This window comes from Excalfactoria chinensis, chromosome 14, assembly GCF_039878825.1.
Source record: "Excalfactoria chinensis isolate bCotChi1 chromosome 14, bCotChi1.hap2, whole genome shotgun sequence".
NCBI classification, from domain to species: Eukaryota; Metazoa; Chordata; class Aves; order Galliformes; family Phasianidae; genus Excalfactoria; species Excalfactoria chinensis.
Genome location: NC_092838.1, coordinates 13,266,201 through 13,292,149, shown reverse-complemented (window position 1 = coordinate 13,292,149; position 25,949 = coordinate 13,266,201). Strand labels below are relative to the sequence as shown.

General features: G+C 41.6%; 1 protein-coding gene across 1 annotated transcript in view; it reads right to left on the bottom strand.

The window, feature by feature from the left end:
• CPPED1 (calcineurin like phosphoesterase domain containing 1) overlaps nucleotides 1-25,949 on the bottom strand; it is a 59,927-nt gene that overhangs the window by 22,285 nt on the left and 11,693 nt on the right. The window contains exon 3 of the mRNA XM_072348821.1: nucleotides 242-664. Coding sequence (XP_072204922.1) covers nucleotides 242-664 — 423 coding nt within the window. The remainder of the gene's footprint in view (nucleotides 1-241; nucleotides 665-25,949) is intronic.

The window sequence follows — 25,949 nt, the reverse complement described above, 5'->3', positions numbered from 1 at the left end:
GTGCTACTTCTTTTAATTAACATCTTTTGACAGATGTTTGGATTCGCTCGATAATTCTGAGCTAAGAGGAACAAGTCTTATAAGCAGTACCCCAAACTTCTTGAAAACAGTACCATGCAAGTTTTTGGGTTTTTTCCCCCCCTTTCTTTTTATTTATTTATTTATTTATTTTTTCTCCTGGCACTATAGTCACTAACAGTTGGAAGCAAAAATTTAGAGAAAGGAGAATTCAAGAAATTACCTGCTTTATGGAACTTTTCCATTATCTCTTGTCGAACTGATTTTTCCAAGTTGAAATAATCATGGTCTTCATCAGGTGTTCTCAGAAACAAAGGAATGTGCTGAAACACTATTATATGCTTGCACTTATGTTGTTCTGCAGCAGCCAGCTGCCCATCAAGCCATGCATCCTGAGCTTGCTTTAACTCTGGGCATTTGGAAGAATCGAAGTACAACTGAGAATTCAGCACAAGAAAGAAAACACCACCAACCCAAAAGCTAAAGTAGTCATCTCCCCAGTTCTTGCAATAATTATCTATTGTTTCTCTTGTTGGAGTATTGCCAATATCATGATTTCCACTGACAAATACCAACGGGATGTCCTGGTCAGTGTTTTTCAGAACATTCTTTAAATCTTGCTCTTGGTCCTTTCTCCACTGAGTTCCTATAGAAAATAAAAAACACAGAAACACATTTTACTGTTCATGCTCTCTCTTCCTACCTTGTAATTTGTAATGATATAGAATATGGAATACATCTTCACTTTGAATTTTTGCACAGCACCTTCCCTTCTCCTTTTTTTTTCCCCCTCCCTTATCAATTACTCAGCCATTCTCTGAATTTTTCATTAGGTAACACTCTGGAGAGGAACTAACGGCTCACGCAGCAGTAGACGATGTCACATTCAAAGTTTTGCATGAAAGGCTTTGGCAGGCCAGTTCATGTCATCTATAGACTGACAATCTGATGAAAAAAATGCAGCCATGTGCTCAGCTTTATACAAGGTAAAAAACAGGTTAAAATGTGTTTTATATTTTATGGTTGAATAAAAGAATTTATTCATTTTTTTCATTACAAGAACTACTTTAACAGTAAAAATGCAACTACTGTCATGTGGTGACTTCTTATATGACGAGGCCATTTTCTAATAAGCATGGCATAAATTTCAAAGAAAGGTAATTTTGTGCTTTACTATTTTTTCTTCATCTCTGTTTTTCTAGTAATATACACACGTAGAGAATTACTATTCTGATTTTCTGAAACTAGTTCTCTAAACATGTTCAATTAATTTACAGTCACTAAACAAATCTAGAAAGCTTTCAAAATATATTTAATGATGACATTTTTTGGAGGTATTCTAGAGTTATCTTTAAGCTTAGAAGCCAACAATATGGTTGTTCCTTATGAAGTCACACATTTATAAAGGGTATTTTGTCCTACAATACATAGCATCTAAAATGAGCCTGTTTCACACACAAAAAAAACCCCTAAATTTGTTAATGAAGAAATCAGAGGAATTTTAGAAGAACTCTGACATCAGAATTACACATTTGCATGCAAGTCCATGTTCTAGTTTTGTAACTACATATACGTATTATACACTGAAATGCACTGCAGGGGTTCCTGTCAAAAAAAAAAAAAAAAAAAAAAAAAAGTACCAGATAAAATACATGCTTATCCACATTTCTTCAAAATTCTTATGATTAATATTGAGAAAGAACTTACCCTTGGTAGTTTTTAGTAAAAACTTCAATTCCTTTTCTATTCCTAATAGACATACCTTGTACCTTATTGCTATTACTAGAATTAGACGCTTAAAAAAATAATGAAAAATAACACATCCATACATCTACATTTAAAGACAGGTGTGAGATCTAATATGTGTTGTGTCAGTTCAAGGGAACGAAATCCATAATGCTCATCTTTAACTTCTGAACAGAATAGAAATGTTTTGGAGCAAAATCTCTGTGTAACTTAGAAATACTGGATATATGGCAATCAGGTGTCTCTTGGAACTAGAGGAAAACAGGTGGGTTTGTAGGATTTATTAATGTACAAGGTACATGGTGAGTCTGTGCCTTCCTTTAAAAAAAATCCTTATTAGTCCTGGGGGGAAAATAAATAAATAAATAACAGGGCAAGTAACATCTTGAGTAACTTGGAGGAACTAGTTTAAAAATAAATAAATAAATAAATGTGGTATTCATTGCTGTCCATGGTTCTGGAAGCCTGGTGAGAAAACTGCTTGCCCTGCTTTCTCCCCACCTTCCTATGTAAAGAACTTGAAATTTCAATCTATAAATACAAAAATGTATTCTGTGTGGGAGGGAGGCATAGAAAAGCTGAGGGGGAAGGCTTAATTAAGAGATGAGTAAACAGATTACACAATGCTAATCCACTTGCTATCACTTTGGGAAATGTAGATACCAGTTTCAGAGTACAGAGACATTTATGCAGAAGCTGCAGAAATAATTTGTAGAATTGTGTATACATCTTCCCAGTGGTGAAATTCAAGCTCCAGAGACTAACACTTAGATTTGTTGACAGCAGGGCAATGATTCCCTCATTTAATACAATACTATTTCTATAGCAACAGAGAGACACATTCAGTGCTTAACAGCAGAAAACAGATTGCCCAAAATGGGAAACAAGATCTCTGTCCAAAGAATCAGAGAAATCCTACTATGTAGAGTTTATTTTAGGGCAATTACATACCAGCTTGACCTTTCCTTGGTGGAAGGTGAAAATAACTTCATAATAAGAGATACCTACAGTGATTAAGGTAGAAAGAGGAAGAGCAGTGTCTCTATTGTCTTTGGGACAGGGCTAACTATAATATTTAGTGTCTCCAATGATTATGAAGAACATTTTTATTTGCCAGTGTATATTTCTTAAGAGGGTTGCCTAGAGGCAAATAGGAAGAAAATACAACGTCAAGAAGCAGAGTAAAAAAGGTAATTTAGGAAATAATTTAGGGTAGATGGAACTGAGATTCATTTCTGTTCTGTTTATACTGTCATTATGTACAGTGACATTTTTAAATCCCAAGCTACACTATGCTGTCTTCATTTTAGGCTCTGCAAATACAGTCTTGCCCTAAGATAAACAACTTAATAAATTAATAGCCTGTAAAGGCCAGCTTGGCTCTTAGGAAAAACAAAAAAGTGAGAGCTGTTACAGTTGCCTACAATTTTCTGCAGCTTTCTGGCCTACCGTTTTTGGAAGCTATGTGATGTGAACAGGAGCACAAAGGTGGGATGTCAACACTTCTGCAACGGCACATCTTCCTCCTGTAGTTTATATCGCTGTTCTTGCACTCCTTAAAGGAGTAAAGGTAACCTACCCTCACTCACTGAAAGAGCAGATTTCAAGAAAGAGTAACTTTTAAAGCATTTGCTGAAGCTGGTTTCAGTCAGCATAATCAGAATTCACAGACTATTCTGCCAAAGAAATAATCCTCTTGCTGTTAATCCACACTGCAATTTACTTTGGTATGCCAGAGAGCACCTCTACAGCAAAGTGTTGGATTTAGATTTTTTTTTAAATACCCTAGCTATTAAAAGAATTTGAAACAGTTTGCCCCCAAACCATAGCACTGCAATGTGTGCTGTCTGTAACTGTATCTGAGACAACCCTTCACCTACACTGCCATCATCAGTTTTCTCCCTGAATTATTTTGAAGTATTCAGTCAATTAATAATAGCATTTTCCTACTAATCTGAATTAGGAGAGAAGTTATGCTCACATTAGAAGGTGGCATCCCAAGTTTTGTCTTCCATCAACACAAGGAAGGGAACCCAAAGTACTTCCTGGCTGTCGGTCCTTGCTAGACAAATGCACATGGTTGGAACTGCTGCTGCATCAGTCCTAGGAATAGGCAGGACTTGGGAGGAATTTGGTAGAATGGGGGCAAGGCTTTCGCTTATCAATAGCACATTGCAAAGGAAGATCTCTTGGAATTCCAGATCTGAAACCTTCACATAAGAAACTGGAGCAATCACCTCAAAGGAAAACTTATTCAAACAGACTTCACTATACACTGTGCATTTATCAAAATAGTCTGGAAGGTATTTTCTAACAGGGGACCATATGCAAAGGCAGGAAAGAAAAGCCCTGATGGCAGCACTTCAAAAGGACTGTCAGACCACAGGCTCTGACATGAGGAAAGGAAGGGGAGGGAGCTGGGGCCCTCTCCAGACAGACCAGTGTTCTCTCTGTGAATGATACAGACACTGGCAGAGGAACTGTCCTCTGAAAAATAACAGAAAGCTTCAGTGAAACACCAACCTGGCCCCCTTATCAGAGGGCTGACAGGAATCAGGGCAGGGCAGTCTTCCTTAGCAGATCCCTTGGTAAACCTTAAGCTAAGGAAAGGAAACCTAAAAGGCAATTTTTGGTGGTTACTTGAACAACACGTTCAGTACTAAATGAATTTCTTTTACCTTTAAGTTCTGATTATATACAGGTTACTGGAGTGACTGGCGATACTGAGAAGGCATTCTTCATAAAACCCATGAAAATCAGATAGGGTACACCACGGCGAATATGTCATTTTTCATACTTGCCATATTTTCCTAAACCTTTATTAGGTAGAGGAATTAGGTAGAGGTAGGTATTGGAATGAATGGGAGCAGAAATCACCTTTGAGAAAGGAAGGTTGCAGCTCAAGGTACAGGATGAAATATTTATCAGGTTGCTGGGGCTTGTGCAAATCATGGGAATAAAAAGGAAAACAAGATACCCCAAAAATAAGCACATTAGTTTCCTTTGAGGTATGGGTAACAGACACTCCAAGGAGAGCACAAATAGCCCTCCCCATCGTGACTGACAGGCAACCCCAGTAAGGATTAAACAATATCCACTCAGAAATCAGGATAGGGAAGGAATTAGGACTATCATCGATAATTTTATAATAACCCATCCTCCAAATCCAGAAACTGGATGGGAAATATAGATTAATAGCCATAAATCAGATAATGCAGGATTTATATCCCCTAGTGGCTAATCCATATGCCTTAGTAACTAACCTTGGGTGGTGTTTCTCTTAGTTTACAGTTTTGAATTTCAAGGATGAATTTTTTCTGCATCCCCCCTCGCACCTGAAAGACAGAGGTTGTTTGCCTTTGAGTGGGACAGCTAACTTGGACAATTTTGCCTCAGGGATTCAAAAATAGCCCTACCATCTTTAGGAACCAGCTGGCCAAGGACTTGGAGCTCTGGTGCTGACCTGAGGGAGAAGGTAACCTGCTAAAGTATGGTCAGTAGCCACAGAAACCTGAGAGGAATCACTGATCCAACAATAAATGTCTATTCCAGCCAAATGGACCTTAAGGAGACTCCAATGGAAGGGGCAAAATATGCCCTTGGAGTCAGGCATGCACATGGGTCTATTAGGAAAGAGAGCTGACTTCTGACTTCTCAGGGATGCATTGCAAGGCACACCGAACAAGACACAACCCAAATGCAAAAGGCAACAACTGTACTGATTTAGAATCCAAACGAGTGGTGAGAGAGGGAGTTGTGGTTTGACTCCTACTTTGGGTACTCTTCTCTCTTGTTTCATTTGATTTGGTTACATTTAGTAAATTCCCATTCCTCAGATCGTTGCCATTGTTTTCGCTCTTTGTTAGAACGATCTGCTGACTCTCTGCCCTTCTCTCTCTCCTGAATTGCTCCTTTTTTTTTTTTTTTTTTGTTTGTTTGTTTGTTTTCCCAGGGCCTGTGCCTACCTGTCACGGACTTACATCTAGGGATAACCCCATGACAGACAAATTGACTTTTTTTTTGTTTAACAATCAAAGCTATCACCATAAATTCACAGAGAATATGACTGCCAGCCTGCTACAGAGACACTGCATTCCAGAGAACTTCATCTCCGGTCATTTACTGAGAAGTCCCTTTCAGCCATCTGCGTGGCACAAGGGTCTACAGCATAGGGTGGAAGCGCTGCAGCCCCAGCAAGTGGTGCTTCTGTTGCTGCCTCTAAACCTCCTTTTTGGTCTGTTTTTTCTCAGTACTATTTGCCTACCACTTTCACAAATCTTGGCATAGACATTACTGTGTCATGGTTTGCTACAGGAAAAACAACGTGGGTGAACATAACCAAATGTCTAGTAGCAAGTTTAACCTAACATGACTTTAAGTCTGGCAAACAGGATTCCTTACTGTGACTGAGAACACATTCACATCCCCACTGTCTGCTTGCCCTGACCTAAGAGCTCTCTGCCTCTGCAAGACCTTGCTCAACTGACAGCCAGGGCAGGCACTGTTAGCGTAAAGTTACCCAAGCTGACTTCTGACAATTTTCCAATCCCTTGATTGTGTAGTGTGAAAATTCCGGCTTCTGTCATGGAACCCTCACCTTCTGGCCTTATGCCATTCTCAAACTTAATTCCTTTGAAAATCGATCGAGTTCCCAACCAATATGGCAGAGAATCTTTTTCCAAAGAAATGATGCATCAATTGAATCTACCTTTGAAACTGATGAGCCAGAGATGGCTCCAATGGTGAGAAGGGATGTAAGGTAGGGCAAGAAATGAATGAACAAGAGCAAGGGGAGGGTAACATAACCTACAGATTTATATTTCTTTTGTTGCCTATGTGTATCAGCCATCAGAAGGGCCTTGATTTTCTTCTATTTTATCTATTTATTTAGGGAGTAATTTTCCCCTTCTTACATATGAACAAAATATGAAAAAAATGTAGCATAATAATATTCTGGATTTTTAAATTACTCAGTTTTTCGTCATATCATACAAGTGTCCCAAGCTTTAGAGGAGTTGCAAATGCATCCTTTTTGAAGGCAAATGTAGATTACCACTTTGAAAAAGCAAGTTAAAAAGAAAGTTCTTTAACTATGAGCTTTTGTGCAAGCAGCACCTTAAAAAGTCCTGATATGACAAGTGAGATCTGGTTAACATCTAACCCAAGAGATGGATTATCAAAGAACAGGTAAGAGTTAAATTGCAATTTAAAATGCTACTCAAAATACCAAACAGAGATAGTAACTACATCTTATATAAGTAAAATGCAGAATGTCAAGACACCACCAATAAAAATGGAATTAACAAAAACATTTGGACTCCTTCCTTTAGTAACATAACGAAATCAGGACTGCTCTGACATCAGAAGACAGATAATTCTTGATGGAAACAAATGCACAATTGCTCTAAACAAACAAAATGACAGATCTGTGTATTCTCTTGGGCCTTACAGTTCCTCTTCGTATCACTGTAGCACAGTTACCTCAATCAGTTCGTTTATTTCAGGCACTCTCTTGTTCTTGAGGTGTTGGTCTTTTTGTGGTTTTCATGACTCCTTTTACATGATGTTTAGCGGACGTCCCCTTGTTCTATTCCCATCTTTCTAGGGAAGATGAAAAGGGAGTCCATGGCTACACTCACAGCATGCTCCTTTCTAAGTACCTCTACAGAATCACTGCCTCTATTCCACTGTGCAACAGTAGTTTCCTCTTCAAAATAGGATTGCTTTAAATCTCCTTGGTCATTTTAGCTGTTAGCTTATGTTTAGCAGGGCTACAGCTAAACTCATACATCCTCCCTCTCAGCATGTCTCTGCTGATGGCAACCCCATTGCTGCCCCTGCTATCTAAGCCAAAAGTATTCCCAACAAGACAGTGTCTTACAGGCCCCTTCTACAATAGACAGGGCCACTGGTATAGGAACAAAAGATCTATTAGGATACCCATGGGTTTCTTGTTCCTCAGTCTATTCTCATAACTTGTTTTAAACATAAACAGTGTTTTTTTTTCCCCATCTCTAGAATCTGCCACAACAAAGTTATGCAATACACTGTGCCATTCACAATTATAAATGCAAGAGTAGGCTGATCAGTGCTAATAAAACCAGCACAGATATGTTCTGAAATAGGTTTCCCTGGCTTAGACTGTGTTGTATTAGTTGAAATGTCTTCTCTCTCTTCTTCAGACATACACATTTCTAATATTCCAGATATAGATACCTTCCTTAGCCTCTCCTCGTAGGGCTGATTCACTATCAGAGCACATGAATAGTGAAAAGGCAGTTAATATCACAACAAATCATTTGTTCCTTAGAATTTACTCTTAACCCAAATAATCTTTGCCATTTTGTGACTTTATTCCACATCCTTATTGGCTTTGGAATGTTCAGAGAAGAGCTTATAAGAGAAGCAGGCAATGTGCCATGGGCAGTACAGCCACAGATGGAAACTGGATGATTTGGACCAATTCCTACCTATTAAAACCACATTTCTTTGACTATGTATGAATTGGCAGTTTGGAAATAACAACTTCGTTCAGCTTGAGTCAAAGACAATGTGGGTAAGATCCTCTGTTGCTGACTTCCAAGAAGGAAGAAATGGAAACATACCTTATAAAAAGCAATCATGTTGAAACTAGAAAGCCAGTTGTGATCACCCTGTCTGACAATTCCTGCATTACTCAACGCAGTGAATTCATGGAAATTAATCCATACGTATAGCACATGCAATTCCAAGGAAACAAAGAAGGCGACAAAGATTCAAACATAAAGATATATTTACTGTACAAGAGGCCAAATATACAACTCCTTGTGGATGTCCATTCCATGTATGCACTATCAAAGGTGCATAAGCTAAATCAAAACTTCCAGGGCTAAGAAGCAAAAGGCATCATAACTGGTGAAATGATGTTTTTTAATGTAACATTAAAAAAATTTAAAAAAAAAATAAATCAATGTTTTCATGTATATAAAATGTGACATCAATCTAGTACAAAGGAAATAAATGTTTAACTAATCACATTTCAAAAATTTTCATTCAGAGTTGTGGCCAACAAGCTTCCTTGGGGAGGTGTGGCTGGAAAGCTCCCAGACGGAAAGGGACCTTGGTGTGCTGATGGACAGTCAGCTGAATATGAGCCAGCAGTGTGCCCAGGTGGCCAAGAAGGCCAATGGCATCCTGGCTTGTATCAGGAATGGTGTGGTGAGCAGGACTAAGGAAGTCATCCTGCCCCTGTACTCAGCATTGGTGAGGCCTCACCTCAAGTACTGTGTCCAGTTTTGGGCACCTCAGCACAAGAAGGACATGGAGGTACTGGAGCAGGTCCAGAGAAGGGCAACAAGGCTCGTTAAGGGCTTGGAGAATCAGCCCTACGAGGAGAGGCTAAGGAAGCTGAGGCTGTTTAGTCTGAGGAAGAGGAGGCTGAGGGGAGACCTTATTGCTGTCTTCCAGTACCTGAAAGGTTCTTACAGTGAGAGTGGGGCAGGTCTCTTCTCACTAGTGACAAGTGACAGGACGAGGGGAAATGGCCTCAAGTTGCGCCAGGGCAAGTTTAGGTTGGATATTAGAAAGAACTTCTTTACAGAAAGGGTGCTTAGGTACTGGAATGGGCTCCCCAAGGAGGTGGTTGAATCACCATCCCTGGATGTGTTTAAGAGCCGCTTGGATGTGGTACTCAGGGATATGATTTAGCAGAGGTTTGTTGTTGTGGTATTGTTTAGTGGTTGTTTTTTAAGAGATAGGCTACTGGTTAGGCTGCGGTTGGACTTGATGATCTTCAAGGTCTTTTCCAACCTGAGTAATTCTATGATTCTATGTGAATTTGACTATACATTATGGTCTAAAATACAAATAAATATATATTTGCTCAAGATAAACACTTTTGCCTGAAAGCCCTGTGGTCTGCAACACATGAAGCAGATATTCTCCATGCATAGGCAGTATCTCCTGCTTTCCTGCTCTTGAACTGATTACAGCAAATTAAATTTCGCACTAAGCAGCTTGGAGGCTTAGAATGCTCCATTAGGTTTAACTAGAATCAGATAATTGCTATAGACATTTATTGATGCAACTACAGTGACATTTCATGAAATTGGTATTATTAAATGTTTGACAAATGCTGTGCTACCCACCCAGTTTCCCAGACATAACTAAGAATAGCATGCGGGTTTGGAGAAGAAAACAGCCAAGAATCCTTTTGGTTTGGCTCCATCACACCCAGCATATCAAAGTTTTTGATAAGTTTCAGCAGTAATAGAGATGGATGCAAAAGGTTAACTTAGTTTACGCTACCTTACTGTCAGGAAACTATATCAAACTTAAACACCGCACATAGTACAACGCAGGAAAAAGAAAACTCAACAGTGATTGCTGACATACACATGATTTACTTAGTATTCAACAAATACAGTTTTTACCTATACCTAATTCAGTACAAACATCTCAACTCGACTGTTTCTACCTAGTATTTCATCTATACCTTTTATACTTTGCACTCTGTTATGAATCTCCACTGACAAAGATTCAGGAAAAAGAGATTTAGCTTTCATTGCTGCTGAAGCTGCATGTGCCAGAGCTGAACTCAGCTGCCTCCCTCCTCCCCAGCTGTGCCAGGCTGATGAGAGCTTAAAAAAAAAAGAAAAAAAAGTATTTGCTTTTGTTACTAAACCAACCAGCCAGTTAAAAAAAAAGGTGGTGGGGGGCAGAAATAGGTGACATGCTTGCAGTCATTTTTCAAAACTCAAACCACATTTTGAGCTTTATTTCTGTTGACTACATTTTTTACAAAACAAATATCTGTTTGTTTGTGTGCTTGTTACAGGACAAATCAAACAGTAGTGTTCACACCCTTGCCTTCTACACGAGACTTTTTTTTTTTTTAAGAATTACTGTATTATTTAAAAAAATAAACCTTTAAACATTTTCTCCTTATATACATACTTCCCTCAAGAACAAGAAATGTATTGTTCCTTTGTTTTAACAAAGCAGGCTATTTAACAGTTAAGTTTAGAAGCACTAATAAAAGTAGTCCACAGCCAGATTTACTACTGTAAAATCATTTTTTGAGAAAGATACTAAACATTACTGGCCACTTTTCCCTTCATTAGGATGCCTTCCTAATTCATTCTAGCTATGAGGGCTGCTCCATAAGTAATGCCTCCTAATTTGTGAGGTCACCTCACAGTATCAGAGGTAGCTGTTGGTGGGATGGCAGCAGAGGCTGAACCATCCCACCAGCATTCCATGATGCATTGTCGCTGTGTGACATATGGCAGCAGAGGGGCACTGTAAGGTGGAATGATACAAAGATGGTAACAGATATTCAAAAGGTTATTTGTAGGGAAAAACTCACCAATATGGATGCCTTTACCGGGAAATGCTGGAGCAACGTCCACCAAGGAGCAACGTCCACCAAGGAGCAACGTCCACCAAGGAGCAACGTCCAAGAGATACTGCCTTAGTGGTGGTCAGCCCTTAAATGAGGTCTTAGAGGAGGTGGAGTCAAGCTCCACCCCTTCTGGGAGCACAGCTACATCACTCTCACCTGTGCTCACAAAGTTGACCGACACTTGCCTCAGCTGATTAATCAGAGGTTCAGGCTGTGATTACCAGTTTCCTATACAGGCACTCTGACAGAATGGCACCTGACATGAGAGTGTGGGTGGAGCTGTGAGAAACACTCCAAGTCAAAATGTTCAGGTGAGGCAAGGATCTTAGTGATAGCAGCAAAGTTTATTCGTTATTGCAATAACGGGCACATACCCCCTACTGGCAAGGGACAGACTGCTTGCCAGTCAGTGCAATTCATCCTATTCTATACTCTGAACTCAACGCAGGTGATGCTCTCCTGGTGCATGCTGTTTGGTCGAGCATCTCAGGCTTACAATCTCCCCAGCACTGTTGCTTTGATATATTTCCATACAAACTAGTTTCCAACCTGTTGTTTTTAATGTACTGTGCCATAAAATAGGCAGACAGTTTTTCTTAAAGCATGTTCACTTTGTTCTATACTAGGATCTCCATCCTCCCCGTACTCTGTCTTATCTTGTTCCTGTTCTCAACCCTACCCATGTCAAAACACCCCACTAGAGGAAGGAAAATAATCTACTCCTGTCAGTGCTCACTGAACTAGTGGAAGAAAAATGACTCACCTCACTGCTTCATGAGAGGGTTCAGCAAAGGCCTCCATTACATACAGAAAACATTGGTCCCACAACAAAGGCCTACTCTCCATACCAGAAGCATTTGCTTCACTGCAAAAACACAATCTACCTCCCACAGAGCAAAGGGGTAGAAATGAATTCCTCCACGTGGAAAAAATGGCCCCCATGGACATTCATTGACTCTTGTGAACATTTATGGCGATGGATGGCAGTACAGTGATGTAGTGGGTGGTGCGTTTCAACAGTAAAGACAAAGGTAAATTCCAGGTAGTAGCAAAGATCTTTAATAATGCAACCTGCAGGCTCTTGTTCATCAGTAGTGAAAATGCACAGCTAATGTTGTGCCTATGTTGAAAAACAGTGCTTTGTAGCTAAGAATTTGCTCTATTAAATAGCATTACCATGCTGTTTATATCCATAGTAGTTTCCATGGTAATAAATAGGATCTCTCTTTTTTGGAGAGATCTGAGAAGCTGTAACACTACAATGTCATGGAAAGTACAGTGATAATAGCCGGGTGGCAAAGTCTTCAGCTGCCGCAAATGAGGACGAACCCAAACATAGCAGCTGTGGACATGGGGGTGGGGGAAGGGAAAGGAAGAAGAAGAAAACTACTTACATTTGGAAGGCCTCAGGTATGCAGGGAACCACTGCCAATCCTTAAATGAGGGCTGGGAAAGGGTGTATCCTTGCTCCACCCTTCTGGTCACTCAGGGCATTGCATTGCATGCGCCTGAGCTCCCCTGGGATGGCCCTGCCTTCCCACCAGGTGCTCCATCACTGCTTAAAGCCATTTCTGCTACAGTAGTATTAAGATCTGGAACCTGACATTTCTCTTTGTTTTATTCAGTTCACAAATATATAAATGACATCTTGTGCATTTGCATAAAGACTTCAGCCTTGCATTCATATCACTTCTTGTGCACAAAGGCTACCAGAAGGGCTCCAAATTTCCAATAGCTCCATTACTGAAATGTGAACAAGATGGCTCATATCTGATATAAGAAAAGGACAAGCACAGTGCTTTGCAGTGCTCTTATCCTAGAAGGGATGTCAGGCTGAATCAATTGTGTATCAACTGAAAACTGACAAGCTTGTGGACTAAATGCCTTCAGAATGTTTGGTAAAGAGGTGAAAAGATATTTACATGCAGAAAAACTGCACACTTTTTAAAATATATGCTATGAAAGTTAATATCTCCATGACAACCTCAACATCAGTGATCATTTTATGTTTTAGTGTATCTAAACGAAATGACAAGTGGAGTTGGTAGGGAGACACCAGCTTCAGCTCTTACTGAAGCCAAATATTCACTCATCTTTCCTGGTCAAGCCCAATGCTGCTTTTGAAGGAAATTAAAATATTGACAACAGGGAGCTGCCCTTACTACTAAGAAATAAAATGCTTTGGTAAGGGCCATTTACTACGGTACATGCTGGAGTTTTTCTAGAGCTACCTTCTAAGATCGAGGTTTGTAATTATTTGCTGCAGCCTATGCTTTAAAAATTATTATATACAGAAAAATGAGCTTTGGAAGAAGCTATATTCAGTGACTCTGTTTAAGAGAAGCAAAAGGCAGGAGTATTCTGAACTGCAGCAGTTGCACACATCGGTGCCCTGGAAAGAGGTTCAAGTTAGTGATTCTCTCAGGAGAGGGAATGCCTTAAATCTTTACAGTGATTATAACCAGAAATGAAGCCATCACCTCTGATGCTTCTCAGCTCTGAAGCTATTTTGCATGTAAATAACTCTCCAGCCTAAGTGTCAGAGCTTATAAGGGGTAATGACCATACGAAAGCCAGTATTCTGAGCTCATCTTGTGTCCTGATCATCAAATTGTCAAGCAGAAACCAAATGGAGAATTGCTGATTTGAAAATCATGTCCCATAATTGCTGCCTAAATTTGAACTCAGAATCCCAATATTTGGCACCTGCTCTTGGAAAACTTAGCGTATATTGTTGCCTCTATTATTATACAAAAATACTGTTTGTATGGAAGACAGGATTACAGACTGAAGCACATAATTTTGAGGACACATGTAGCTGGCAGTTTTACTTGCTTTTTGCGTAAAGCACATAGCATTGCCCAAAACTATAATTAGTCAAATTGAGTTGCTACGTAGTAAGGCTTTACTGATGTTTGGAGTGACAGAGAAGAAAAACGTGCAAGATTTGTGAGGAATAAACATGCACCGGAGATACACACAGACTCCTCACACTGTGTGCAGCAGCAGGGAGCTTGCCGGCTGGTGAGAAGGTCCTAGAAGTGCTGAGGACCCAGGAAGCAGCAGGTAGAGAAAGCGGAGACAGAAACTCCAGTCCACACAGCAAGTTTCCATATAATAAGCTGATAGTAAGACTAGCAGGCCAGGACTGTGGCCCTCCTATGCCAGCATAAAGTGATAAAGCATACCAGAAGGCTGGTGCCCTGCTTATAGCCACCCATAGCCACTCTTCTGACCACAAAGTAGCAGCCACACTTACCTATTCTACTGCATCATATCAAATGTCTAGAAATTATTCAATCAAGGATTTGAAACACAAATCTGCATACACGTCCATGGAAGAATACATGTAATGTATGTATGTTGACAAGTGAGAACAAGGACAGTGTTTATGCTACCAAGCAGCCAATTATGAAAAGAATATGACAAATCTCTGCCCGATGTTAAGGACACATTTTAAATAGTAGAGAATAAGAAATTCAGGAGACCTTATATTTGGCCTAGATAAAAAAAATCATATTGTGATTAGGCATGTTCCACTAAAATACCATCCTTCCTCACAGACTTCTATATACTACATTATTGCAACCACTTGCAATAATATTGAGTATCTTTGAAAAACTGCAAGGATTCCCTAAACCCTGGGGCAGGATGGGAAGTCACTGTGACAAACAAAGGTCTCAGGTAGACATAAGGACTAGATGAAGTGCTTTCCTTGCTGCACAAGATCTCCCCAGGAATCAGGTGTACCAATTTCAGGGACATTGTTGTGGCCCAGAACAACACAAGGCAGCTCTAATCTGAGCAATGAAAAAAAACTCCTTGCAGCTTCCCTTCCTCCCCATGCTCTGCCTTGCACAGCTATGGGGATGCAACACAAGTAATTCAAAGGAGCTAAGACATATAATTAAAAAAAGAAAAAAGAAAAAAAAGACAAAAAGCAGCTGAAATAGCAACATCACTTAAATATTTTATTATCTTTCAAGTGAATAAAAATCTATGCAAAAGCCCCACAACAGCAGGCCTCGGGAATAATCATCCTGATGTGATAAAGCTAGAAAGACAGATGATTAATTCTGAAGCTAATGAGAGAAATGGATGTATAGGCACTTGAATGAAAAAGGAAGAAGTGCCATCATAACTGTAGAAGGATTCCAAGGTCACAGCCAGAACCAATGGGTGAGCTGGGAGAGTATGCAAGTGCCTGAAGCGGTGGGTGGGTCTGGAGCCACTCTACTTCCGTGCAATCTGAGTCTGCATGGGTTCACCCCTTCTGCCCTCCCTTTTCTCCTGATGCGCAACTTTATGAACTGGGGAGGGTCACATTCCTCATCTCAGCCCTTTCTCCATGCTGTTACCAGGAGGGGTGAGTTAATTCCTTCTGATATCTTTTCCTATTGCACCTATTTCTCAATAAGGACTCTATCATTGCCCTCATTTGCCCTACATTTTGGCAAGCCAGGCAGCCAAATATCTCTAAAGGTACCCAATTATAATCCCCCTAAAATAATTACCAGGACATTTTTCAACAATATCATGGGATGGCTTGCATGGAAGAAGACTAGCCCTATGAATGAAGTTTTGCCAGGGCACATCCCAGGATTCCTAGGATCCCCATATCATGGGATTGCTTGTATCGTTGAAAAATGGGGCCCCCTGCAGGACAGAGGAAATGTTCAGGAGCCCCCATCCCACCTGGCTAAGTATTTCAATAGTCTAAACATAAATGTACTCACTACTCGAGAATGACAGCTGCCTCCATGGTGGCGTGGCTACTGCTGATGGCCTTGAACCAGCTAAATATAACTGAAGCAGCTCTCACTGACAACAGTCAACTATTGTGTGATCATATTGAAGAACTGGAAAGACAGGTTGCAATTTTGAGAGGGAAAAAACCTAATCCAATCATTCCCCTACTAAAAATCCGGAATATCTCTCTAGAAATTACTGGGGAACGTGTACAAGAGAATCCACAGAATCTGGACTCTGTAAATGAAAGCACTAAAAGGTCGGAATTTGAGCCCCCACTAGAGCTAGATCCCTTTGAGGTCTGACCAGTTGTAAACCCAAAAAGAAAACAAAACACAGGAAAAAACAGCAGGGCTGCCCCCTGATCAGTTCCCCCTGGCCCAGAGCACACTGCATGTAACAGCTCGCCCATACACAGCATCTGAATTAATGGATTTCGTTCAGCAGTTTAGACAAAACCCAAGAGAGAGCATGCCATCCTGGCTGCTCTGACTGTATGACATGGGGGTAGAGAGTGTTGTGGTGAATGGATCAGAAATTTCAAAACTGGCATCCATTACCACTCGCCCTGTGCTGAGGCAAAGACTATATGCAGCTGTCCAACATAGTGACAAAAATAATTCCTTGATTACTTGGTTAATGGTCGCGTACCATGCAACATGGATAAACAAAAATGATATACCATTAAATATCGGCCTGTGATCCTCTATGGAAATTAGTCATGAAGTAGGCAATCTAGGAGGAGGATTTTGAGAGCCCAGACATGATGAAATTTTCAGCAGGAATGAGGGACCTCATCCTGCAGCAAGCTCCACCACATCAATATGTACTTTGGTATCCATACTGAATCCTCTGGTTGCCTTAGAGGCCATAATACAACAGGCCGCCCAATTTGTGGCAGATCTGGGGGAGACAGAGCGCCTACAGGCCAGGCGCCATGTCCAAATGGTGGTGGAAAAATCAGAGATCCATCCACCAGCTGTAATCGGGTTATCTAGATTTATCCGTGATAGAGGCTGCTGCCCCTAGAAGGGGAAATGAACAAAAACAACGGCAGCAATCTAAGGAAAAGAACTTATTTTACTAAATACGAGACACAATATGATACAATATAACTACAACTACTATATCAAACAAGGCAGAGAAAAAGAAAGAGAGAAAAAGAGTCCCGGAGAACCGGGGGCCTACTGCAATCTCTAGGCGACAGGCTGGAACGTTGCTGATAGAGCGAGACAGCAGGGATGGAGCGCTCCAAAGCGATAGACAGGGCGAAAAGAGGAACGTTCCAGCCTGGGAGCGAGATTATATGTGTGTCCTCCTCCTCTGGTGATTCATCTCTGGCCGCGTTGTCCCCTGGGATATGTAGTTTCCTCCAAGAGCTGAGTACTCGGGATGCTGCCATTCCACAGATCTGGAGCATGAACCTTCCACACTTCCGCATACCCTCTGTTACACTTCCACATACCCTCTGTTACACTTCCACATACCCTCTGTTACACTTTCTTATACCACCAAAACAGTTCATACCGCACATGATGTCATGATGTAGAATATTGACAGCACAAAACCATGACACCAGCACAACCTAGGAGACCTGCCCCTAAGGTAATTCAATCTGGACCCATCAGTGTATCAAGAAAACAAATGTTCAATGACCTGATTAGAGCAGGAGTTCAGTTTCAAAAGATTGATGACAGCCTAATCAGGTCTTATTACAACTGTGGAAACAGTTACCAAACAGTCAGAGATTCCAACATTTGCCCCAAAGGGAAGGAATTCAACTCATAGAACGGATTCCACAAAACCTGTGGAATCTAGAAGACTTCACAGTCCCATCAAAAAAACATAAACCTCCTCAGGTGTCCCGGGCAGCCACAGTTGAGCCATCAGAGGAAAAAGACTTGAGGACTGCAGAGCTGATGGTGTGACAGAGAAACCAAAATCCCCCAAGAGTAGGGTCTCCAGGGGGGACCGGAGACCCTATGTTGAACTAACGATTCATTCATCCTGAAAAAATGTGCAGTAGGTTATGGCATTAGTAGATACTGGGGCAGAAACATCAATTATATATGGTGATCCAAACCAATTTTCAGGCACTAAGGCAATGATAGGTGGGTTTGGGGGGCAGATGATCCCTGTAACACAAGCGTGGTTGAAACTGGGGGTTGGGCATCTACCACCTTTGGAGTACAAAGTGTCTACTGCCCCAGTTCCAGAGTACACATTGGGGACAGACATCCTCCCAGGTCTGACTCTCCAAACCACTGTGGGAGAGTTCAGATTAAGGGCAGGATGTATTGATATCTGGGTAGTGCAGGCAGTCATAAGGGGTCATGCAAAAATTGAACCTATTTGTTTGCCACAACCACACTGGACCACAAATACAAAGCAGTATAGAGTCCCAGCTGGGCATGAAGAAATTACTAAAACTGTGCAGGAGCTGGAGAGGGATCATTAGACCTGCACACAGCCCATACAACTCCCCCATGTGGCCAGTCAGGAAGTCAGATGGTACATGGTGAATGACAGTAGGCTACAGAGAACTAAATAAAGTCACGCCACCGATCCATGCAGCCATACCCAACATCACCTCCCTCATGGATACATGGAGTAGAGAGACAGAAACGTATCACTGAGTTTTGGATCTGGCAAACGCATTTTTCAGCATTCCAATTGCTAAGGAATCTCAGGACCAGTTTGCATTCACATGGGATGGCAGGTAGTCGACTTTTCAAGTCCTACCTCAGGGGTACATGCATTCACCTACTTTTTGTTATACTTTGGTGGCACACGACTTGGCAAGTTGGAACAACTGTCAAAATGTACCACTACATCAATGATTTGATGCTACCCTCTGACTCAATCGAGGCATTAGAGAAGACAGTACCATCATTAATAACCTATTTACAGGAAAAAGGATGGGTTATTGTAATCGGGTTATCTAGATTTACCTGTGATAGAGGCTGCTGCCCCTGGAAGGAGGGTAATGAACAAAAACTGGCAGCAATCTAAGGAGAAAACTTATTTTACTAAATACGAATAATATTGGAATACAAGATAACACAATATGATACAATATAATTGCAACTACTAAATCAAACAAGACAGAGAGAGAGAGAGAGAGAGAGAAAGAGTCCCCGAGAAACGGGAGGCTTACTGTGATCTCTAGGCGACAGGCTGGAACGTTGCTGATAGAGGCAGACGGCAGGGATAGAGCGCTCCAAAGCGATAGACAGAGCGAAAAGGACGTTCCAGCCTGAGAGTGAGATTATATATGTGTCCTCCTCCTCTGGTGATTCGTCTCTGGTCATGTCGTCCCCTGGGATATGTAGTTCTCCTCCAAGAGCTGAGTACTTGGGATGCTGCCATTCCACAGAACTGGAGCATGAACCTTCCACACTTCTGCATACCCTCTGTTACACTTCCACATACCCTCTGTTATACTTCTGTATGCCATTAACAACTACACTTTCTTATACCACCAAAACAGTTTGCCACTATTTGTACCCTCAGTTAATGATTCATACTGCACATGATGTCATGATGTAGAATATTGACAGCAACAGCACAAAACCATGACAGTTATAAATCCACAAAAAGTGCAAGGACCAGGGCTATCAGTTAAATTCCTGGGTGTTGTTTGGTCAGGTAAGACTAAGGTGTTACCCAGTACAATCATACGTAAGATTTAAGTGTTCCCAGTTCCCACGAAACCAAAGCAGTTGCAGGAGTTTGGGGTATATTAGGATACTGGTGATCCTTTATACCCCACTTAGCACAACTGCTAAAACCTTTATATTGATTTAAAAAAAAAAACGCCAAGTATGGGGTAGAACAAGAAGCCTTCCAGCAAGCAAAAATAGCTGTTAAGCAGGCCCAGGCACTGGGTGTATTCGATCCAATCCTTCCAGCTGAGCTAGATGTGCATGTAACCCAAGAAGGGTTTGGCTGGGGACTGTGGCAGCACCAGAGTTCCATCTGAATCCCAACTGGGTTCTGGTCACAGATTTGGCATGGAGCAGAAGAGAGATACAGCATGGTTGAAAAGCAGTTATTGGCTTCCTATTCTGTGTTGCTGATGGTAGAACCAGTAACTCAGATCACAGTGGTTATTGTTAAAACAACTTTACCAATTCAGAGGTGGGTAAAAGACCTAACCCACATTCCTAAGACCAGGGTGGCCCAATCACAAACAGTAGCATGCTGCGTCGCCTATCTTAGTCAAAGAAGCCACCTGTCATCATCTCCACTGAAAGAACTGCAACATATACTTGGGCCAGCAACAACCACAGTGAGACACCTGAGGAAATACTGGTTACTTGTCCAGAGAGGAGTCCTGTACAGGAGGGGAAATACCCTGTTCCAGAAGATGTCTGCACACAGATGGATCCAGCAGAGGGAACCCTAGTAGGTGGCAAGCTGTCGCATACCATCCCACAACTGAAACAATTTGAATCAAGGAAGGGGATGGACAAAGTAGCCAGTGGGCTGAGCTACCAGCTGTGTGGATGGTGATAACTCAAGAGCCTGGCAACAATGTACTGAACATCTGCACAGATAGTCAGGGCAGTCTACTGAGGGCTCACGCTCTACATAGCACAGTGGTCCACTCAGGATTGGATGATTCATGCCTGACCTATCTGTGGCAAAGATATGTGGGTTGATATATGGAACATGGTTAGGCATGGAACTGTACAAGCATACCATGCCTCTGGACATCAACCCTTGCAGTCACCAAGCATGATGAAGCTGACACACTGGCTTGAGTTTGCAGCAGAAGACATGGCCCACTGGCTGCATCAGAAATTATGACATGCAGGACAGAAAACCACATGGGCAGTGGCTAAAGCATGGGGGCTGCCCATACAGTTACCAGATATTGTCCAGGCATGTCAGGACTGTGATGCTTGCTCATGAATGAGACCAAGACCTGTGCCAGAAAGTATGGCCCATATTGCTAGAGGACACAACCCACTACAACGACGACAGATTGATTATATATGTCCCCTCCTCGATCTGATGGGACCAGATATGCCCTAACTTGTGTCGATACAGCGAGTGGATTGATGCAAGCCTATCCTGTATCAAAGGCAAACCAAGCCTATACCATCAAAGCTCTTACTTGGTTGATGGCATTGTACAGGACTCCTGAGGTCTTTGAAAGTGATCAAGGTACACATTTCACAGGTGCAACTGTGCAGAAGTGGGCTGAAGACAACAACATCGAATGGCTATTTCACTTGCCCTACAATCCAACAGGAGCAGGCCTAACAGAAATATATAATGGGATCCTGAAGGCTGCTCTGAAGGCAGATTCACAGTTCTTGCAGGGGTGGACCAAGAGGTTTTATGAAACCCTGCAGGACTTGAATGAGACTTGAATTCTTCTCATGGAGAAGCTGGCTGCCCATGGCCTGGATGGGCATATGTTCCACTGGGTGAAGCACTGTCTGGATGGCTGGGCCCAAAGAGTTGTGGTCAGTGGAGTGGAATCCAGTTGGTGGCCAGTCACAAGTCCCCCAAAGCTCAGTGCTGGGGCTGCTTCTGTTTAACATCTTAATTGATGATCTTGATGAGGGGATTTTGTGCACCCTCAATAAGTTTGCAGACGACACCAAGTTGGGAGGGAGTGTTGATCTGCCAGAGGGAAGAAGGGCACTACAGAGGGATCTGGATAGACTCAATTGATGGGCCAAGGTTAATGGCATGAGTTTCAATAGGGCCAAGTGTCAGGTCCTGCATTTTGGTCACAACAACCCCAGGCAACCCTACAGGCTTGGGGAGGTGTGGCTGTAAAGCTACCTGATGGAAAGGGACCTTGGTGTGCTGAAGGACAGTTGGCTGAATATGAGCCAACAGTGTGCCCAGGTGACCAAGAAGACCAATGGCATCTTGGCTTGTATCAAGACTGGTGTGGTGAGCAGGACTAGGGAAGTCATCCTGCCTTGTACTCAGCAATGATGAGGCCTCACCTTGAGTACTGTGTTCAGTTTTGGGCACCTCAGTACAAAAAAGGACATGGAGGCACTGGAGCAGGTCCAGAGAAGGGCAATGAGGCTTGAGAAGGGCTTGGAGAATCAGCCCTATGAGGAGAGGCTGAGGAAGCTGGGGCTGCTTAGTTTGGGGAAAAGGAGGCTGAGGGGAGACATTATCGCTCTCTTCCAGCATCTGGAAGGTGCTAACAGTCAGAGCGGGACAAGTCTCCTCTCACTGGTGACAGGTGACAGGATGAGGGGAAATGGCCTCAAGTTGTGCCAAGGTAAGTTTAGGTTGGAGGTTAGGAAACACTTCTTTACAGAAAGGGTAGTTTCTTGAATAGGCTCCCCAGGGAACACTTGAATAGGCTCCCCAGGGAGGTGGTTGAGTCACCGTCCCTGGATGTGTTTAAGAGCTGTTTGTATGTGGTGCTCAGAGATACGATTTAGCAGAGAGTTGTTAGAGTTAGGACGCTATGGTTAGGCTGTGGTTGGACTTGATGATCTTTGAGGTCTTTTCCAACGTGAGTAATTCTATGATTTTATGAGAGACCGAGAGATGGCAGACCCATAATTTTGAGAATGTTGCAGACAACTTGGTCCTCCCCACTTATGATACAAATTACAGGCAAGGACACCTCACTCAAGCCACAACTTGGCACCATGAATAATCTTCTGCTCCCTGCCCCTGAGGACCTAGAGCCTGGGAAACACAGTGTAAAATGGCCTTGGAAGGTGCAAGCAGGACCAAAATGGTGTGGTCTGCTTGCACCTTGGGGGAGACTGTTAGAGGTTGAGGGATCATTGATGCATGGCCAGCAGTGGTAGTAGTTGACACTCCTGTTTTCATTGCAAAGGGGATATTAATCATGTCCATGTGGCAAATTAGAACCCCCCCCTTTGGTACCTGATATAATGATTCAGCCACAGATATCGGGCCAAAGGGTGTTGTATCAAAGACCAGGACATACCCTAGTACCGGCAGAGGTGTTGACTCGAGACTGACATACAGCCTGTATCTTACCATGGAGGGCAGACCTACCCCTCCTCGTACCTATTAAACATCTGTTTTACTCCCCTTGAGGTTCTAAGTTCACAGGATAGCCAGCAGGAGCATCATCACTCCAGCATGCTCCAGTGTTCATGAGGAAACATCCTGACACCCTGTGATGCACTGATGAATTTTTGGGAACTGTCAAGCATGAATCAGAACTGCTACTGGTCCTTGAAGATATGAAGAAGTGCTGGTCCAACAGAACCATGGAAGCCTGTCAGTAATTGCTGTTACTGTCTTAACATTCTACACTGTGGTGGGTATTGTACATGCATCACAATGTACGTTGTATTTTAAGTCACCAAGTTGCAGGAGCTTACCCCCTACCTGCTCAGTCATTGGTCCATGCTGTGAAGGGGTGGAGTGTAGTGGAATTCCAGGGTCACAGCCTGAACCAGTAGGTGCCACCCTGCTTCCATGCAATCTGAGTCTGCACAGGTTCCCCTCTTCCGCCCTCCTTTTTCTCCTGCAGCACAATGTATGAACGGGGGAGGGTCACATTCCTCAGCCCGGCCCTTTCTCCAAGCTGTTACCAGGAAGGGTGAGTTAATTCCTTCTGATATCTTTTCCTATAGCACCTATTTCTCAATAAATGCTCTATCATTGCCCTCATTTGCCCTACAATAATTAATTCTGGCACATAAGAAGCACAGAGACAACAAAATTGTTATATTGGAATTCAGCTTCTTTTAAATACAATGGCTTCATCTTCCGCCATCATTTACAGAGCTGTCTAGATTGATTAGTTCTTAACAGAGGTATATAAAAAATGGAATAGATTGATTATTGAGAGAAAAGACCTTTGTCATAGCAAATGCAGGAAATGTGGAAATTTTCTTCCTCCTTCCACTGTCTCAGCAAAATGAACGAATTCTGAAGTAGATATACTCCAAAACAGAGTACAACACACGTGGCTTTTGGCTGCCAGATGCTGTTTTCATTCACATTACCAAGAGCGAAGTTTGCTTTACCAGAAACACATTTGTTTGAGAAATTTGCTATAAAGAACAGATTGAAAGCCTTTAATTAAAGCATTTACTAGTATAAAACAAAGGTAGAGAAAAAAAAAATCACTACTTAGGCTTACTTGATTGAAAAGGCTGGTGTTAAGATTATTTAGCATACAGAGACGTGGGTGGGTCTCTATATTATGATATTATACCTTCACTTAAAGAAATTAGTACAAGAATTCACACTACAGATCAAGAGACTTAATATTCATTTCTAGTGATTTGTATTTATTCTAATTAACACATTCATACAAATGAATTTAAAAGCGCAATCGCAAACTTTGCTTGCTCACTGATCTATTATCACATTGCTAACAGATCTAGCTTAATCACATTCTATCAGTTTTTTTTGATTACACATTATTAGACAAGTCTCGTTTCATTTAGTCGCTAAATGGACATATTTTATTTGTCAGAGCTAAGTGAACTTTGCAGGAGATTTGCTGTCTTACTTGTTCTTTCACCCATATAAGCAGAGCAATTAATGAAAAATAATTAAACACCTGGTCTAAAATTACATCCCCTGAAGGACTTCACTGGCATCTATCAACTCCCTGAGAGCTGTAGAACCATTAAAAAATGCAGTTTAAACAAGTTCCTCCAAAGGAATTCAAACACATAAAAATAGTGCAGTGCTGCATGTTAAACTGAAACTGATATCTGCTGTTGAAGACTGAGCCTGGGACAACCTCTTAACACACATGGGCCAGTCAGGTCCCGGCCACTCACAAACATAAGTACTAGGGAGAACGTTAATCCCCGGCCATTAGAGTGGAATTTGTGGTCGGAAGGGAGGGAGGGAGGAAATCTGCAGCTTCAGGAGAGCAGGCTTTGGCTTATTCAGTGACTTGGTAGATGGGATCATGTGGGAGGTAGCTCTGAAAGGCAAGAGTTTGAGAGAGCTGAAAGGTTTTTGGAAACAACCTCCTCCTAACAAGGATGGCCCATCCTGATATTGAGGGGAAAAAAACAAACCAAGACTATCAAGCAAGTAACGTGGGGAACTCACATCTGAGTGCCATGTAAAAAGAACAGTAAAAAAAAAAAAAAAAGACTGGCTTGAAAGGAAGAACACTTACAGCCTGCCTGGGCATGCAGGGCATCTGCTGGGAAAACGGAAGTTCAGTGAGAGTTGAAACTATCAAGGGAAGTGGCAGGCAACATGAGTTTCTGCAACTAATTTAGCAATAAAATAATAAAAAAAAACACACATGGAACCACTATTGAGTAAGGCAGTGATTAATGACAGGTATTCAGTGCTCTTTTTGCCTCTCTTTGCTGTCTTCCCAAGCCTTTGGCCCTCAACTTAAAGAAGAAAAAGGGAGAGGAATTAGTTATATATCTCAAAAAAAATCAGCCCCAAAAAAGTCTGCAGGGCCTGACAGGATGCATCCAAGAATGGCTGGCTGATATTACTGCAAAGCACTTCTCTATTTTAGAAGGGTTGTTCTAGTATAGACAAATGGACAGCTGGCTGAACTGTTTGGCTCAAAAGGTACTGGTTAGTAGAAGAGCCATAGGAAGTTCTCACAAGCCAAAACAGAAGGTTCCAAATTGATATGACAAAAAATAATTTTCCATAGTTACAGAAAAACACAGTGAAACAAACACATTACTCAAACAATAATATTTTGCAGATTACTGTTTTGCTACACTAAGTTATGGTACATTAACAATGTACACAAATGTCTTCAGAATAAAGATTTTCATTATCATGGTGCCTAGCTATATAACTGAAGTATCAAGTTCAGAGAAACCATTTTCATAACAAAGTTGCAGTTTAAGGTATTGCTTAAAATTTTCGATTATGTACCAGAATATTAGCATTACCAGGAATAGATATCCTATTTTTGATTATGTAATCAAGATTATGTAGTCAAGAAAAACTTCTGAAAATAATATTCAGAATACAAACTACTTTTAATCAGCAGCTAAATACCAAGATACTGGCACTGATTACTTCATTGCTCTAATGACATCTGTAATGGATTCCAAGTGTTGGGCTTGATTGCTAC